This window comes from Talpa europaea (assembly GCF_964194135.1).
Source record: "Talpa europaea genome assembly, chromosome: 10".
NCBI lineage: Eukaryota > Metazoa > Chordata > Mammalia > Eulipotyphla > Talpidae > Talpa > Talpa europaea.
Genome location: NC_140077.1, coordinates 41559948 through 41578930, shown reverse-complemented (window position 1 = coordinate 41578930; position 18983 = coordinate 41559948). Strand labels below are relative to the sequence as shown.

Genomic DNA, 18983 nt, shown 5'->3' with positions numbered 1-18983 from the left:
AGCCAGGCATAATGGATCCTGGATTTTGAGGAAGTAATTTAGGCTAATTTAGCTAGGTGTCACTCCAAAACATCCTCAAATATCAAATGGTTTTAAAGATTTTTTTTAAGTAAACTTCACTGATTGAAATAAAATTTGACGTCAATTCACCATACTCCTCAAACCATGCTTAGTAGCATAATAAAACTTCTTGACTAAAAAATATATGCTATTAACAATTTACAAAATAAGACTTGTAAAGGCTAGGACTGAATGTCCCAGAGTATCAAAGGACTTTACAGCACAGAGGTAAGACGAATCACTGTGAACAGAGAATAGCTCAAATATGGGAAATCAAACCATAGGTCTCTCTTCAGTTCATGAACTAGCATTTCAATCCAGGACAATTGCTCATGACAGAGAGAGAAGAAGGATATTTTTTTATAGCTATTTAACTGTGAAGGAAAGAACCATGGGGAGAGCAATTATTCTGAAGCATTTCCTACAAACCGAGAAAGAATATAAAATATATGACAGCAGCTAACTCCTCTCCTAGCTACAATTTGTAGTGCCAGATACTTTACCTATTATTCTGATTTTACAGAGAAGGCAACTGACACTCAGAGAGTTAAGCAGTTGCTTGTCCAAGGACAACTCTACACATTAAGAATGTGGTGGAGCCCGTATCGGAATATAGGATTGCCCTGTATCCAAAGTCACACTTTTTTCATCCTGCGCTATTATACACTAAGATGTATAGTAACCTTCTATACTTATAGTATTATAAAAATAAAACATTTTCATGCAATGTATTTTTCATATTCAATTCAGCATACTTATAATCATTTCTACTAATCATTTACATACAGCTGTCAAATACTAAGATGCTCAAAATGGAAATCCCTTGGAAAATATTTCAGACACCCAAAGGTAGTTTCTCTTAGGTCTTAAAGTATACAAAAGAACTAAAGTTGCTCATGTACAAAAAACACAGGATACTGACAAAATGTTTAAAAAATAATTTAAAGAACTTTGGATAGGAAAGATGGAAAATGAACAAAATTGAGACTAAAAATAAAACAGAAAATTGCAACAGGTGTCAAGGGGTTTTCTGAAATGTTGAATCAGCACCTCAATAGGATTTCTATCCGCCCCTCTCCTAATTTACATTTTCTTGATCTGTAGTGCATGTAGTACATTTTGCTCTTAGAAGATAGGTAATCCCTCATATAACTTACTACACATGTCAACGAGTACTACTACTATACTTCACCTTATTCCAAATTCATATTTTTCCATGATATAAGTAAATAACCACAACTCAGAGCACTAAGAGCACTGCATTATGAATTATTACCTACATTCTTGTAAGTAACATAAAGGAAACAGAAATAAATACATGTTAATTCTGTCATTCAAATTGGATGTATTTATACTCTAGGAGATGTATTTATAAATAATGAAAAAAACTCAATGTGTAGGTATGAGTAGGGGAAAAGGGAACCTGATAGGGAGGAAAGAATTAAAAAATCTATTTTCTGAAAACAAACACATTAGGTAGATTAACAATGATGGACAATTAGCTTCAACAGGAAATTCGCTATTACTTGAAAGTAGCGTATGAACTTTGAAGTTTTTAGAAAAGAGATTACATCAAAAATCTGTGTATTCTTTGCTAGGGAACAAGCTAGCTGGTGCAGCTCAGTGATTTAAATTCTACTTGTCTTCATGTAAGATTATCATTCCCTTATTCTCTTTCAGAACCTGTTCCCTCAGTACATGAAGTAAACTTTCATATGCCTGACTTTCATACAAGTCATACTTTCAAACACTATACACTGATTTCCCTAAGTCTTGCCTTTCCTACTTCAATTTCAGAATTTTATGGCTCAGTGCACAAACATTTGCAACTATAGTCTGTTCAGTCTGCCTTCCAAAGACAAAAGCACTGTCATTATTGTCTCCACAGCAAAGTAGATACTCAAATACTTTGTTTTTATTGTATTTTACTCATTATTTTATAAACATAAGAGGAAATCAGAAAATGCAAATGACACTAATGCTAAGAGATGTAGAATTCATAAATTTAAAATAATTGAAACAATGGTGGGGCTCATTAGTTGTGCCAAAAGCTGCACATTTTTAGCAGTAAGTGGATAGTTGCTAATCAAAACAAAAGAACATGTATGCTCTTTATATATATATATATATAGGTTACCATTAAAGATTTTTATATTTGGGATATCTCTAGGAATGGAAATTCCCCTAATAACATGTACATGTGATGCTCAAGCTACACACATTCAACTTTATTACATGTTTTCAGGTTTACATATGTACAATAGAGGAATTTTCATACTATCCTAGATTCCATCAGTGAACAAAAAAAAATGGTTTGTTAAACTGATTTTGCTATTTGATATTACTGGTTTTAGTGAGTCCTGTCCAAAGAATATGTGATTGACTAATTGATTTTTTCCAAGTCATTAAGCATTTCCTGGTCACCTCCTGTGTGCCAGGCTTATGCTGGATTCTGAGTGACACAAAGAGAGGGCCTGACCTGCTAAAGACTGACCTGAAATCAGACCCTGACATCAATGTCTGAAGTAACCCTTCACAAGGATATGATACTTTAAACATACATAAACCAGAGATACCAAGGATAGGATAGAAGGTGTGGCTATTCCAAAAACAGAGCTAGAACTCTGAACCTAGGTCTCCTAATATCTAATTCAATGCCCTTTCTTTCTCTTAAAGCATATGACTTTAAAATTAGGATACTCCAGGTGAATGCACTATGCCACCTGAATTGGGAAAGGTTATTTTTACATAGGTAGCCTTGGCTGAGAGTTCTCAAATCTTGAGTCCATTCACTCTTCCCACTTGTGCAAAAATATGTTAGCACTTATGACCTCACCTTACCAATATAAGGAGATTTATTCATGATGCAGGACTGATACATTCTGCAACATCACTTTCTACTAACCCTGACCACTACCCATTTAAAAGCCATTCTTTTGTGTTCCTGCCTTTTCCAGCCACTCCATGACTTTCATTCTGATTTCATTCTCTTTAAGCTTTAGAGAGCGATTCCTGGCTCTTCCTTCTTTACGCTGAACTTTCTTCCTCCTCATTAAAATTGAACTTATACTTTTCTTTCTGGCCCTGTGTAATATTTTCTTTTTCCTTTCGAAGTATTCAACCTGAAAGGGAAAAACATGTTCAACTGACTGCTTTATGAGATAATGAAATTGAAAGTTTCATTTTCTATACTTAAGAATGATTTATTTTATGAGTCACCCAGGTATAAAGAATTGCAAATTTTGTGTGGACTTCAAAATAAAATACTAGCAAGCACTTCTGTAATTTTCTAATTTTGATTAATAATATGTACTATAAAGTTTGAGGAAGGTCAAATTAGATAGGTGGTTTTATAAGAAATGCAAAGATAATACTTGGGGCTTGTTAACCATTATGAATGGCTAACATAAAATTCAAATGCTAACATACATTGAATGAGCCCTTCATATATATATTAGGCAACCAATGATTGTACCTTACATGAAAAAATACAGAAATACCTGCTTGTTTCCTTCTATAGAAGCATCTGAAGGTACTTGTAGATATCCCAAACTAAGCAACATGCTTTTTCCATTAGATAAAGAGGCAGTCAGAAATTTCTCACATGTAATTCTAGAGGAACTTTAAAATCTTCTAAGTAACCAACAGAATATATATGCTAAGTGTCACTGTTTTCCTCACCTTTCCATCAAAGCGTTTTATTATATACTGATCCAGGCCCAATTCTGTAAAAGAAAGAAAAAATACATAGTCACTGATTATAATTCAAGTGAAACATATACAATGACAGCTCTCACTCATCAGGCCCCCCCCCCCACCCCCTGCAATCATTCAATCAAATATACTAGATGGCTTAGCTACAATATTATCCTCAGGCCATAGGAATTAAAACTTTGTCCCATTTTCAAACCCAAAGTGTCAGTGCTAAAGGATACCTAGCTTTTAGCTTACATATAAAACAGTCAGTCTCTGGGAGGATAAAGAGGGTAAGTTCATGTGCAAAGCTTTAACAGCAGAGTCAAATTAGAGCTCTGCACCCTTCACAGGATGGCACCCTTTTCATTAACATCAAGGTGCTGCATTATCTCTATAAATAAAGTGAGGGATATAGTTTAATTGTAAAGCATATAGTAATATTTTGTGTCAAGTTAAAAAGAGGGGAGTTAAATACAAAAATAAATTTTACAATACACCTAAAAGACCATCTTAATTAACATTATCTTTTAAAGTTGGGTTAAATAATAAACATTTCCTTGAGAATAGCTAGCACTGAATTCTAAGGCACTATATAAGTAAACATGTTAAGTGCTCTTGAGGGCAGAGAATTTTTTTGTCTTTGACTATTGCTTTATCCCAAAACTTGGAACAGTACTTGGTCAATAAATATCTATAAAGAAAAAGTATATCCTGGGCCTCCCTGGTGGCACAAGAGGTTAAGACACAACCTATGAAGCTGACTGCAGCCGCTGTACCACAAGTTCAATCCCTGGCCAAGGAGCTACCCACATGGTGCAGCAGACCTTTCCTGATTCGCCTGCTGTTCCCATCAGCAGTGTATTTCAGTCAATCTGCCTGTTCTTCTTCCCACCCCGACTCTGGTGAACCCTCTCACCCCCACACCTCTGGACTGTACTCAAGTTCTTGTATGCATAAATAAATAAATCTTTTTTAAAAAAAAAAAACAGTAAGTATATCTCCTATCTTTTTTTTAACAATATCTTTCTTTTTTTAAAGATTTATTTATTTATACAAGCACTGGGTACAGACAGAAGCATGGGAGGGTGAGAGAATTCACCAGAGCCAGAGCGGGGAGCAGAGCAGGCAGAAGGACCGAAGTACACTGCTGAGGGGAGCAGCGGGCGGCAGGAAAGGGCTGCGTGCCATGTGGGACCCTCCTCCAGTGGCCGGGGAGCAGCTGGGATCGAATTGGCGCTGCAGAGGCTGCAGGCAGCTTCGCAACCCAGCACTCAACTGCTGCGCCACCAGGGAGGCCCTATATCTCCTATATTGAGTAGTCACAATTTAGTTAGAAAGACATATGTATATGATAATTAACACCAAGGGAGCACACAATTAGGGGGCACTGTGGGAATTTTTAGAATAATCATTTCCAATTATACTTAATTTTTCATGCTTAATTCCTTAGTTCTTTTCTTTCAGTTCTTAATATATTTATGTTAGTTCAGGCCCTTATCTCATTATGCCCATATTATAACACTGATTAGATTACTGCTGTTCCCAGAGGAAATTCTTTACATTTATGTTTCTACACATTTGGTTACACAGTTTAAAATCTATCTCCTTATCTAAAATCTAGGGATCATTGTGGCTTGGTTTTGTTTTTTCCTTTGCTTTGTAAGGAACCTATTTTAAATATAATAACATAGACAGGTTCAAACTAATAGGACAGAAAAAGATGTATCATGAAAACTAAATCAAAAGAAAGAGTGGTAACAAACATCAGACTATGTAGACTTCAGATCAAAATACTTTAGCAACAATAAAGAAGGGGTTCCATTCATCAAGAAGGCAGACTAATCTTAAATGTATAAGCACCTAGTAAGAGAGTTTCAAAATATATGAAGCTAAATTGCCAGAACTGAAAGGATGTATAGACAAGTCCACAAAGTCAGAGATTAATGCCCTTCTTTCAACAAATGCTACAGAAAGTAGAAAAATCAGAAAGGATATGGAAGACAGTAGGCAGGCCAATGGTTGCCTAGGACTTGGGAGGTAGAACTAAGTGGGAAGGAGGCATTACAAGTAGTGTGAAGAAACTTTTGGGGGTGATGAATATGTTCATTATGTTGATTGGTGGTGGTTTCATTAACATGCAGTTACAGGTAAATCAAGCTTATCAAACACTTTAAATATGTCCTATTTATTCTATGTTAATTATACTTCAATAAAGCAGTCAAAAAGAAACAGTACAAATCATCATAGATAAGACTGATACATTTTAAAACATTAACACTGGCGGGCCTCCCCTGGTGACGCAGCGGTTGAGCACTGGGCTGCGAAGCCTCTGTAGTGCCGGTTCGATCCCCGGCCGCCAGGCGAGGGTCCCACATGGTGCGCAGACCTCTCCTGCCGCCCGCTGCTCCCCTCAGCAGTGTATTTCAGTCAGTCTGCCTGTTCTGTTCCCCACTCTGGCTCTGGTGAACCCTCTCACCCTCCTGTGCTTCTGACTGTACCCAGTGCTTGTATAAATAAATAAAATTTAAAAAAATTATTTAAAAAAAAATAAAACATTAACACTGGCAACTTCCGTAAATTAAAAATTACTATAAACAAAGATTAAAGACAGATCACAGATTGGGAGACAATAACAATTTCTCTCCATTACATTTCAATATAGAATATATAAAATACTAGTCAAAAAGAAATAATACAGAAAAATATACACAGCAGATAAACAGGCAACTCATAGAAATGGCAATGTGAATAGTCAAAGTAGCAGAGACAATAAGTCTCAATAGTTGCTAATGAATGCAAAGCAAAAATCATAAAGATACAATAATTCATTCCCATCCATCTGCTAAAAACTTAAGCTGATGATACCAAATATTGGCAGGAACAAAGAGTGGAAACTTTCATACATTCTTGGATAGAATGCAAATAATTTTAACTATGGGAAATCAATTTGGCAATGTCTAGCAAATTTGAAAGGGATGTATCCTATGGGTCAGCAAGTCCAGTTTCAGTTAACAACAAATGTTGGCAAGGATGTGGAGCAAAAAGGAACTCTCCTGCACTGCTGGTGGGAGTGCAAAATGGTCCAACTACTATGGAAAGCTCTACTAAAGATAGAGTTTCCATATAATCCAGCAATTCCACTCCTAGGTATTTACCCAAATGACACAGAAACATTAACTGAAAAGGGCACCTGCACCCCTATGTTTATAGCAGAACTATTTACAATAGCTAAACTATGGAAACAACACAAATGCCCAAAAATAGATGACTGGATCAAGAAGATGTGGTATATATACACGATGGAATATTACTCAGCAATCAAAAAAGATAAACTCGAGCAATTTGCAGCAACATGGATGGACCTGAAAGGGATCATGCTCAGCGAAATAAGACAGAAAGATAGAGAAAAATACCAGATGGTCTCACTCATAGCAGGAATTTAGAAAAACCTAAATAAGGGACCAGGAAAAAGACTAATTATAATAAAGAAAAAATTACAATCAACAAGCAACTATAGATCAGAGACACACTACTAGGGTGGAGGGGAGGAGAAGAGGGGATAAGAGTCAAAATAAGGGAGGTGGGAATTGTACGGGAATATATAACCAAAATGAAAATGCATACATTGTGCAAAAATGAAAAATGATGTAAGAATTATATAAAATAAAATAATAAAAAAATCTTTTAAAATTAAATAAAATTCACTGACCACTTAAAAAATACAATTGAAAATAATTTCTTGAAATTATGCATCAGGAGACTTCTGGAAGAGTGCTCACCACAGTATGGTTGTAAATAGTAAAACATTGGCATATTAGATTATTGTTCTCAAATATTCACTTTGTTTTCCTTGATCCCTGTGGAAAATCACTTGTTCTGGGGATTAGCCAATGAGCTTTGCCATTGCTTTGAACAACGGGATGCTAGCAGTTACAACATAAACAGATCCTTAAAATGGACTGGGAGGGAGGCTATTTTCTTATACCTCTGCCATCACTATGAGGATATATCCTGGATAAACCAGTGGTCTAAGAAGGATGAAAAACATAGAACAGACAGACAAATTGGCAAACAGAACTATAAAGTAGAAGTGCCCTGGTATCCCAACCAACCAGACTATATACAGGGTATGGCAAACTAAGATCAACAGATCAACACCTCAAGTGACCTGTGGATGCATGAAATAATGCTTATCGTTTTATGCCATGGACATTCTGCAGTTGTTTGTTACATAGTGATAGTTATTTTTTTCATACACTCCCATGTTTATTATAGTACTGTTCACAATAGCCAAGAGATGGAAACAATCTACGTGTACATCAACAGATGACTGGCTAAAGAAGATATGGTATTACATATGATGTAATAACGTTCAGACATGAGAAAAAAGGAACTCCTGCCATTTGTGACACCATGGATGGACCATGGATGGAACATTATGTTAAATGAGATAAAATAAAGTCAAATACTGTATGATATCCCTCTTCTACTTTATAGTATAGGGCACTTCTACTTTATAGTTCTGTTTGCCAATTTGTCTGTCTGTGTAATCTAAAAATAAAAAAACCTAGAAATAGAAAAAACAAGGAACAGTGGTTACCAAAGCCTAGAGGTGGGAGCACTGAAGAGATGTGTAAGAGCACACTTGCAACTAGTAAACAAATAAATCCTGTACAATACAAAGATTATAGACAACAAAACTGTACTAAAACCTTGAACTTGTTCAGAGCCCAGATCTTAACTGCTCCCATCACTAGAATAAATAATAAACCTGTGTCTCAATAGATGTGTTAGCTAACTCTACAACAGCAATCATGTTACAATATAAATGTACCAAATCATTATGTCATATGTCTTAAATGCTCACAATGTAATGTCAATTTTATCTTAATTAAAAAATAATAAAAAGTTGACACTAATGTCATAGTGGTAGAGTAAAATATACCCATTTATATGTGTGTCCTTATCTCCTTAGGTATAAAATAATTTTAGGCAATATTTTTAGTATTCTAACTCTTTTAAGTATTACATGGGTCATAAATCAAGGTTTCTCATTTATTGCAAAGACTTAAGCTCCATATGGTTATAATCCCTCCTTGAAACAAAGAAGGATTTCAGTAAATATTTGCAGAGCTGCTCACAAATGTTTGCATGCTCTCCTGATAGCATCAAGGGAAGGAGATGAGGACCTTTCATCTGTCACACTGACCCTCCCTTGCCACACAACAATAACGGATAACAAATTGTCATGGGTTTGTCAGGAAAACCTAGAAGAATACATGAATGCATTTCTTTGTTAGTTATATTAAGTCCTTTTCTTCTTCCTACTTTACGGTCTTGTTGTTTTTATAATTTACCTGAGATTGCTGTTCAGTGTGTATATATACAGGGTAGTTACAGTTGAAGGTTTTTGTGACTGCACAAGAGCCACTGGTGCTCTCTCCTTCATCAATTCTCAGATATGGATTAAGGTCCTAGGAAGATCAATGTCCAAAGAGTCTTTATTGACATTCAGTGATGATTTGCCTCAGATTTTCTCACAGCAATGACATTCATAGGCTTTTCCTTTGGTATAATTTCTTAGAGACCAAGTGAGAGATTACCTCTGGCCAAGAAATTCTCTTCAGAGGTTATATTAAAACAACAACAACAAAAAAAACCAACTTTCCCCAGTATGAGTTCTTTAATGTTGACTGCGGTAAGTCCACCTGCAAATGGCTTTCCCAAATCTATCACACTCATAGGATTTCTCTCCAATGTGACCACTTTGAGGCTGGGTCAGGGATGAACTAAGGCTGAAGGCCTTTCTACATTCATTTTATTCACAAGGTGTCTTCCCCAGGTGACTCATAATGTACTGATTACAAAAGAGTTGCCACAGAAGACTATCCAATATTCTTTTACACTCAAAGGGTTTTTCTCTGGTGTGGATCCTATTATGTCAGGGGAAAAAAGGTAAATGAAGTCTTCCCACACTCTCCTCACTAGGACTTTCTTTTGGAGAACTCTTATGTTTGGAGAGAAAAAAACTGTTGTCACAAAAATCCACAGACTTTGCACTCAAGATTTTCTCAAAAGCAGGAAATATTATTTTGGACAAAAGCAGCACTGTCACAAGAGACTTTCCTACATTCTTTGCATTCTGGAGGTTTCTCTCCAAGGTGAAACAGATTTTTCTGCTGTACTGGAAGCACACATATGACTTCGCTACGTTTAAATCCTTATATGCTGACTGAGATCTGTTCTTTTGAGAAAGGGTTTCTCACATTAATTGTAGTCACAGGGTTTCACTTCAGCATGAATATGCTGGTATCAAACACCACACCAGTGTTCCCCAAATCCTTCCCCCATTCCATCACTTTAGAGATTTCCTTCCAGCATATACCAGGGTAGATTTATCTAGTACCTATGAATTCTGTTCTACTGAGACTCTCCTGTGATGCTCTTGAATGCAGAATGTCATGTATCCCCACATCATTGTGTTCAGAGCTCATCACCACTAGGGAGACTCTCCTTGTGGACTCAAATGCCCTGTCAGTATTCTGATAACCCTCACTGTTCCCTGGCTCACTCAAAGAGGAATGCCTGGAGACCCTCTGAGCCGACTATCCAGGGCAGCTGAGAAGTAAAGGCTTCATGATCTTTGGTGTGCTCTCATGTAAGCGGAATTCGACACACAGAAGCTTCTACTGGTGATGGTGGCACAGAAAGTCCTCCACACTCAGTGCTCCTGTGTAGCTCCCTCCTCCCACTACCCCATACATAAGGGGAGGCCTGGGGCTAGGCAAGCCCAGAGCTGACCAAGCAATTTTCCCAACCTTCCCTACAAATGCATGATTTCTCTAACACACAGGAGCTGAGCAATTCACAAATGAGGCCTGGCCTGTTTCCCGTCCAATGACCTTCTCTCTTCTCTGCTGCTTCAAGCTGTGGTCAGGTTCATGCTAAACCTGTATTCTCTTACATGATTCGCATAGTAGTGTAAGTGCACTGCCCCAGCGGCGTTCTCTGTGGCTCAGCCAGCAGAGTCAGACCCCTGCAGGGTCACACATATTGTGGGGGGTGAGCTTTTTGGGTAGAAAGGTCTTGGTGGTTCAAAACTGTGATGTTCTTATAGAAACTCCCTGCACAGAAGGTGCACCCTCACCCTCCATCCCATGCCAACAAGCAGGGCCACACCTCCTCCGGGTTTCCTTTTCTGTGTCTGGAGCTGTATCTATTTTCTCAAGCACCACAGGCTCCCTCTGGCTCTTTTGCCTTGAGCAACTCCACGTAACCTAGAAACTATAAGTCCCAGCAAAGATACAAGTACAAAGTTCTCTAGCATCAAGGAGTTCCCACTCTTCCTGAAAGTAGTACATGAATACATCACCAAAGGTCACACAGCCCTGTGCTCTATTCATCAGTCCAGACTCCAAGACCTACTCTAACATGGTGCGAAGTCAGGCTGCCACCTGTGGGCTGGGGTGATTGAGCGTGGGCAAAAGGCCCAGAGGACCACACATTAATAGATGATAGATAAACTATAATGAATTAAATACTGGCCTGTTTATAAATATTCATACAAATGAAATTCATAACTATGTAGCAGTGAAAAAAAAAGTTACCAGTATCAATAATTTACATTCACATATGTACAAATATAAACATAATATTTAACATATAAAAAATGGGAAATGTAGCAGCCAGAATAGGGTCAGTTATACTGCAGGAATAACCTTAAACTATAGGTGACTTACAATGAAGGTTTATATGTTCATGCTACGTATCTATCACACATTTCCTCTGTCTATACTCCATATGGTACATAACTTTGGAAGCCAGGCTTATGGGGTAGCAGTTTCTATCTGGAACATGGGTGATTGAAAAAGAACTTAGCAAATCACAAACTGACTCTTAAAACTTTTGCGTGAATATAATGTATATCATTTCTACTCAGATCTCATTGGTTGGATCTTAATGGCTAGGTTCAATGTCAATGTTAGGGCATAAATATAATCATCCTCTACAGACAATGAATATACATTAATGTTAGTCTTCAACAGGAATAATAAACACAATTAAGTTAAGGACAGGGAGTATCTCTAAAAAGAAAGGAAGTGAAATGAGGTTTCAGAGAAATGCATGGGGCTTTAGCTATAACTGTTAAGTTTCATTTCCAAAATAGTTTGAAATAAAGATGATAAATAAATATGGATAAGAGCCAAAATTTGAGAAAACTGAGCAATGACTATAACAGTATTTAGTATTATTTTCTATATATATGGAAAAAAATTCTCAGTCCAAGTTAATATCTATATGTAAATTGATTCTATTTCAGAGACTGAAAATAAAGGAAGGAGAGGGAAATGATGAGAAAGGAAAGGACTTCTCACATTGTCTTGCTTTCTTGTGCCTCTGTCATCACTGAGATATATCCTGGATAGCTCCTAGCACCTTATCTGCAGAGCTCTTTGTCAGGAACCGGGGGCAGAGACCAATCTATATGTTTCTCATTATTTCATAAGCGCTTAGCAAATTTTTTCTGCAAATAGCCAGCTAGTAAATATTTTAGGCTATGTGGACCACATATAGTCTCTATTGCAACTCTTCAACTATGCTGTTGCAGCATGAAAGCTGCCATAGCCAATGTATAATAAATGAGGATGTTTAAGTTCCAATAAGAATGTATTTATAGACACTGAAATTTGAATTTCAGATGTGACAAAATATTCTTTTGATTTTTTAAAATTGAGGTAACACTGGTTTACAAAATTGTTTATGTTTTAAAAGCATAGGACCTTTCCCTTCAGCTGTTGTCACCACACTGCATCCACCAGCAAAAAAACCCCACAGTACACCAGCATAGTCCATGTGCATCCCTACATTGTTTCTGCCCTTCTCCTCCCGCTGCCTGTCTGGTAGCCTCAGTTCTATAGTCAGTTTTCTATGGTTAGTTCTTAGTTTGCCTTTATCTGACCCTTTTTTTGGTTTCTCTATATTTCACATATAAGTGACATATATTTCACCATCCAGTATTTGTATTTCTCCCTCTGATTAATTTTGCTTAGCACAAACACCTCCAACCATCCATGCTGCAGCAAATGGCAAGTGTTTATCTGTTTTGATAGTTTAGTATTCCATTGTGTGTGTGTATATGTACACACTCCACATCTTCCTGATCCACTTCTGTATTTGGGCATTGAGATTATTTCCATATGCTGGCCATTGAAGTATTGCTGCAATGAATGTGGGAATGCATGTTACCCTTCAAATTAGTGTTTTTGCATTCTTTGGGTAGCTACCTAGGAGTGGAAGTGCTGAGTGGTATGGCATATCAGTTTGGTTTTTTTTTAATTTATACAAGAGCTGGGGTACAGGCCAGATGCGCAGGAGGGTGAGAGGATTCACCAGAGACAGAGCGGAGAATAGAACAGGCAGACTGACCAAAGTACACTGCTGAGGGGAGCAGCGGGCAAGACAGGAGGGTCTGCCCACCATGTGGGTTGCTCCTAAGCTGGCGGGGATCGAACTGGCACTGCAGAGGCTGCGGACAGCTTCACAGCGCTGCGCTCAACCATCTGTGCCACCAGGGAGGTCCATGTATGGCTTTTCAGTTTTAATCTTTTGAGAAACCTCATACCGTTTTCCCAGGGAGTTGAACCAGTCTACATTTCCAATAATAGTGTAAGAAGGTTCCTTGTTCTCCGAATCCTCACCAGCCCAAAGTGTTTCCTCAGAGAAGTCAGAAATAGGCCTCATAGGGTTTCCTATAGGTTATCTTCTTGCCCCTAGCCTGCTTCAATATTCTTTGTTTTGAATTCTGGAAATTTCATGTCTATATGTCTTGGTGTAGGTGTCTTTATATTAGATGACCAGGTATTTTTTTAGCCTCATGGACTTGTATATTTAATTCCACCCCCAGGTTTGGGGAAGCTTTCCTCTATTTCTTTGAATAAGCTTTCCTCTTATTTCTTTGAATAAGTTCTCTGTTCCCTTCTTTTTCTCTTCCCCTTCTACAATATCCATTAATTCTTACATTGACTTTCTTCCTGGAGTAGGATAACTCTGTTTTTCATTTTCCCCCTCGTTTAATCTTTCTAATTCACCTGATTCTTTCACGTTACCATCTTCAGGGTCATTGTTTCTATCTTCCATTTGGTTCATTCTACTTCCACGGCACACTCCAGAGTTTTTAAAATTCCATTGATCTTTTCATGTACTGCACCTGTTATTTTCTTATGTTTTTTATAAAGACTTTATTCTATTTAAAAATATAACTTATTTATAATTTATTTATAATTAATTTTTATATATATCACAACATTGTTCATTTTTGTACAATGTTTGCTTTCTCCTCTCAGGTTTAGTCTCCATAGAATTCCCACTACCAATTCACCCATGCACCATCGCCATAGTCCCCTGTACTCTTCCCTCTCCTGTTCTGATCCTTCTCCCTCTCCCACAGAATGTCTCTGATTTATAGTTGCTTGTTATTTGCTTATTTGAACCTTTAATTTTCTCTCATCAACTTTATTTCTTAGGAAATAACTTTATTTCTAGGAAATACATTTGATTTTCTGAGTTTTCTTGCATATCTTTTATTAGCTTTTTTGTGTTTTCTTCCATTTCTTTGAATTTCTTTATTATGGCAATTTAGAACTCTGTATGTGATAGGAAGAAAGATGTTCTGTGTCTTTGTGATAGGAATCTGGAGATTTGTTCTGTGTGAAGACAGAACAGTCTTCTCTTGAAGACTAAAGGTGCCATATGTTGTGTTTTTCTGTCTGCCCATTTTGTAGCTTTCCATTTACTGTTTTTTTCCAGTGTCCTAAAGGTGCAGAACTTCCACTTTTCCAATAGATGGCACCGTGTATGTGGTTTTTTTTAAAGCTTTTCCTGGCATGGGCCTCCCTGGTGGCGCAGCGGTTGAGCGCTGGGCTGCAAAGCTGCCCACTGCCTCAGCAGCGCCGGTTCGATCCCCGGCCACCAGGTGAGGGTCCCACATGGCGTGCAGACCTTTCCTGCTGCCCGCTGCTCCCCTCAGCAGTGTACTTCAGTCCTTCTGCCTGCTCTGCTCTCTGCTCTGGCTCTGGTGAATTCTCTCACCCTCCCGTGTTTCTGTACCCAGTGCTTGCATAAATAAATAAATAAATAAATAAATCTTTTAAAAAATAAATAAATAAAGCTTTTCCTGGCTTGATGGTTCAGTCAGGGAGAACTGATCTGCAGCTGCTGAATTCAGGGGCAGGGAAGGGCCTAGAGAGGCTTGAGTCAGTGATGAAATTATATATGAGGGTGATTCATGTTTATGATGATGCTGACAACCCTCCTCTTTGGGTTTCCAGACCCTTATTTCTACTGAATGTAGGCTGCACTGTTGGTGCTGCTTTTCAGGATCTGCTCCAAGTTCCAAGGAGCTGGCAAAGGGGAAGCATAGTTTTGTATCCTGTCTTCTTCACTGGGGACCTGGCCCAACTGGGACCATCCAGTTCCTCCAAATGTATCATCCCTCAATTAAGGGTGTACGTCCATGTTAGTCAACTCTCCTTTCCCCAGATTTACCAAACATGGGAAAACAACTCCAAGATTTGTACTATAGGCTCCTGCCCTAGTTGCAGTAAATAGGTACCTTTCTTTATCTTGTGATACATTCCTAATTATTGATATGGTATGCAATTTCTTATTGAAAATGAACATTCAGTAATAAAGATATTATAATAATTCTAGAAATCATATTCTCAGGAGTGCTGCCCAGGATTTGGTGTTATAACTTATTGAGGACTATAGTCATAACTTCACTTAGTGATCATTCAAACTATTTTTGCAGAGACTGTACTCCTTGTCATTTGTTGTCATTGTAGTTTCTGTTCTATTATCTAAGCATTCAACAAGTGATTTCCTTAAATGCAAGCGTGAAAAAGGATGAAAGAACAAAACAAAAAACACCCCAATACTCCTAGGCCCTGCAGACTGGCTCTGAGCTAGGGTTCTCCTTTGATATTTAGTTAGACCACTGTAATTTTCACCTCATTCTTGCTTAGAGCACAAAGATCAACAAGAGATAAAAGTCTACTCAAGTCTTTTCCAAGCATGCGTCTGGCTCTGCACATAGTACTCTGATTCCCAGGTATATTCAGTGCCCTTTCAAAGCTTTTATTCCTTGAAATTCTTCTTCATTCTCCTTTATCCTTGGCTTTTCATTTTGCTGCTTGTCCCATCTGCTGCCTTCTCTTGGACATATATTGCTCATATATGTCTGCAAATTTCTTAAGTAGATGACACCTGAGAAGTCACTCCAGCTTGAGATGGGTCAAACAAAAGGAAAACTTAGAGCTGGAACCCCCAGGAACTGCCAGAAGAGTCAGGTTTTGAAGAACAAAGTTTGTACTGTTCTCTCCTCCTGAAGTCCAGCCAAACATCCCATCACCAGTAAGCCACACTGGCAACATGGGCTGCTTTCTCCATGGCTGCTACTACACTGGGAAATAGGGCATGGTAGGCAGACCACAACAATTTCCTATCAAAATTTAGCAGACTCTTTCTTCATTAAGCACGTCCCTGATTGCTATATGTTTCTGTGTGTTTTTTTTTTTTTTTTCAATTACTTTCCAGAGTTCTGACAAAGTTGATTGTGTTTGGTTTTGGCAGATTAACTGTTGAATCTATGGAAGTATTGGTTTTTAGAGCTCTGTATGCCATCAATTTTCCCATGATGTCTTTTTTTTTTAAGATTAATTTATTTATGCATACAAGAACTGGGGTACAGGCCAGAGTTGTGGGGGGTGAAAGGATTCACCAGGAACAGAGTGGGGAACAGACCAGGCAGATTGACTGAAATACACTGCTGAGGGGAGCAGCGGGCGAGTCAGGAGAGGTCTGCTGCGCCATGTGGGTAGCTCCCTGGCCGGGGATCAAACTTGTGCTGCAGAGGCTGTGGATAGCTTCATAGATTGCGTCTTAACCCCTTGTGCCACCAGGGAGGCCCCCATGATGTCTTTAATATACATACATATACGTATATCTCTTTTATAACTGTTAATATAGCTACATTTACCTTATAATAGTAAACCACTTTCTTTCTTTCTTTACATCTCATTAGTCAGGTAGTTGCCTCTACATGAAATAGCCTTTCCACTATTCTTTGTTTATCTAATGTTATTCAAATTTAGATGCATTCTCTAGAAAGTATTCTCTAAATTTCCAGATAGAGCTAAGCGTCCTCCTTATTTATATTGCCACAGCATTTTCTGTTCTTTAACAAACTGCCTGAAATTACCTGTTACTGTCACTGTCTCCCTCAGTAAAAAGTAGCTTGAAATAGCACTTACAAGTGTAATACATTGCTTTCAGAAAAATTCTCATTATAGGAAATGGATTTCAACTGGAGAGGTACAACCTCAACTTTTTTCCCTGGTTAAGCATTGCCACATTAGATTGTAGGCTCCACTATACTTATTGCATGTATCTATAAAGTGTAGGCAATACATAGAAAGAAACAAAGTGGAATATAACAAAATAAATACCACAATCTCATTTTTCTCTTTAGCTACTTACGTTCTGGTTGTTTTTCATTGGGCGTTATGGATCGCACAAAATCTTGTGGAGTCATAAACACTTCAGATTCACCAGGCTCACTGATTACTTTCAAGGTGGCAAAATACCGGAAGATTTTGTCTGGCGTGGAATATGCTCGAATCCTATTCTCATATTCCATCACCTAAAGTTAGAAATTCAGAATGTTACTATATTGTGAAATACACATTATCATGTATCTTCTTATTTTTTCATATTTCAGTAGATTATTTCATATTTCTATTTCGGAACTATTCACATTTCAGTAGAACATACTCATGTAACTTTTGCTTAGAGTTTTTCAAAGAATTTTCCATTTCTTATATCATTGAAAACTAGCAAAACTGAAAATTGTTATATGAGAATTAAAATGATTTCAGCAATGGGGTATATTGCCATATATAATATGGTAGTCTATAGGTTCTTAAATACCAAAAGAAAATATCTGAAAATCAAGTAAAAAGAGATTTCTTAGTAAATTTCATGGATCTCCAGTAAAAGTTAAAAAAAAAAGACAAAAATTATGATTTTTCTCCCCTTTCTCCCTTACTACTATAATAGGAACAACAAAAATGGAAATGGACAGAAAAGACACCAGAAATAAACTCACACATATATGGCCATTTAAATCACAACAAAGGAGCAAAGAATACACATTGCTAAAAGGATATTCTATTCAATAAATGGTGCTAGGAAAATTGAATATCCAGGGACAAAAGAATGAAACTGGAAACATATCTTATACCTTATGCAAAAAAGTCAACTCAAAATTGAAGACTTGAATGTAAGACCTGAAACCATAAAACTTCTATAAAAAATTATGGAATGGCAGCTCCTTAACAATTATCTTGACAATAAGTCTTTACTTTTGGGCACTGACACCGGAAACAAAGAAAAGAAAAGCAAAAATAAACAACCAAGATTACATGAAATTAAAAAAGTTCTGCATGTCAAGGGAAACCATCAACAAAATGAAAAGGCAATCTATGGAATGGGGGAAAATGTTTGCAAGAGGTTAAAATTTAAATATATAAAGAACTCATGTGATTCAACAACAACAAAAAACAATGCAATGCAAAAATGGACAGAGCATATGAAGTAAGACATTTTTGCAATAGGATCATAGAAATGGTCAACAAGGACATGAAATAGTACTCAATATCAGTAATCATCAGGGCAAAGCAAATCAAACCATGATGAGAAACCACTTCCGTCTGTTAAAATAGCTTTCATAAGAGACAAGAGGTAATTACTGTAGGCAATATGTAGAGAAAAGAGAACTCTGTGCACTGTTAGTGGGAATGTAAATTGGTATAGTCACTATGGAAAACAGTATGGGGGTTTCTCAAATAACTAAAAATAGAATTAATACATGATCCAGCAATTTCACTTCTGGGACATAACCAAAAGAATGGAAAGTTAGGTCTAGAAGAGATATTTTTATACCTATGTTCATAGCAGCTTTATTCACAATAGTTAAAATGTGGAAGCAATCCAAGCATCCATCACCAGATGGATGGATGAACAAAATGTAGGATACACATGCAACTGAATATTATTCAGCCCTTAAAAGGAAGGAAATTCTGACATGTTACAATTTAATAAGCCTTATTTATATTTAGGTGCAACAAAAGGGTCACATAAATACAAATACTGTATGATTTCACTTGTAT

The 18983-nt window shown here is 37.2% G+C and overlaps 1 protein-coding gene across 4 annotated transcripts in view; it reads right to left on the bottom strand.

The window, feature by feature from the left end:
• MICU1 (mitochondrial calcium uptake 1) overlaps positions 1-18983 on the bottom strand; it is a gene marked incomplete at its 5' end in the record, with an annotated part of 98174 nt that overhangs the window by 73056 nt on the left and 6135 nt on the right. For 2 of the 4 annotated variants that reach the window (XM_084245378.1, XM_084245377.1), the window contains 2 exons: positions 3742-3785; positions 17293-17455. In XM_084245378.1, the coding sequence (XP_084101504.1) occupies positions 3742-3785; positions 17293-17455 (207 nt within the window). Of the gene's footprint in view, positions 1-3008; positions 3183-3735; positions 3786-17292; positions 17456-18983 lie in introns of all 4 variants that reach the window. The other 2 variants (XM_084245375.1, XM_084245376.1) reach the window with 2 other exon arrangements.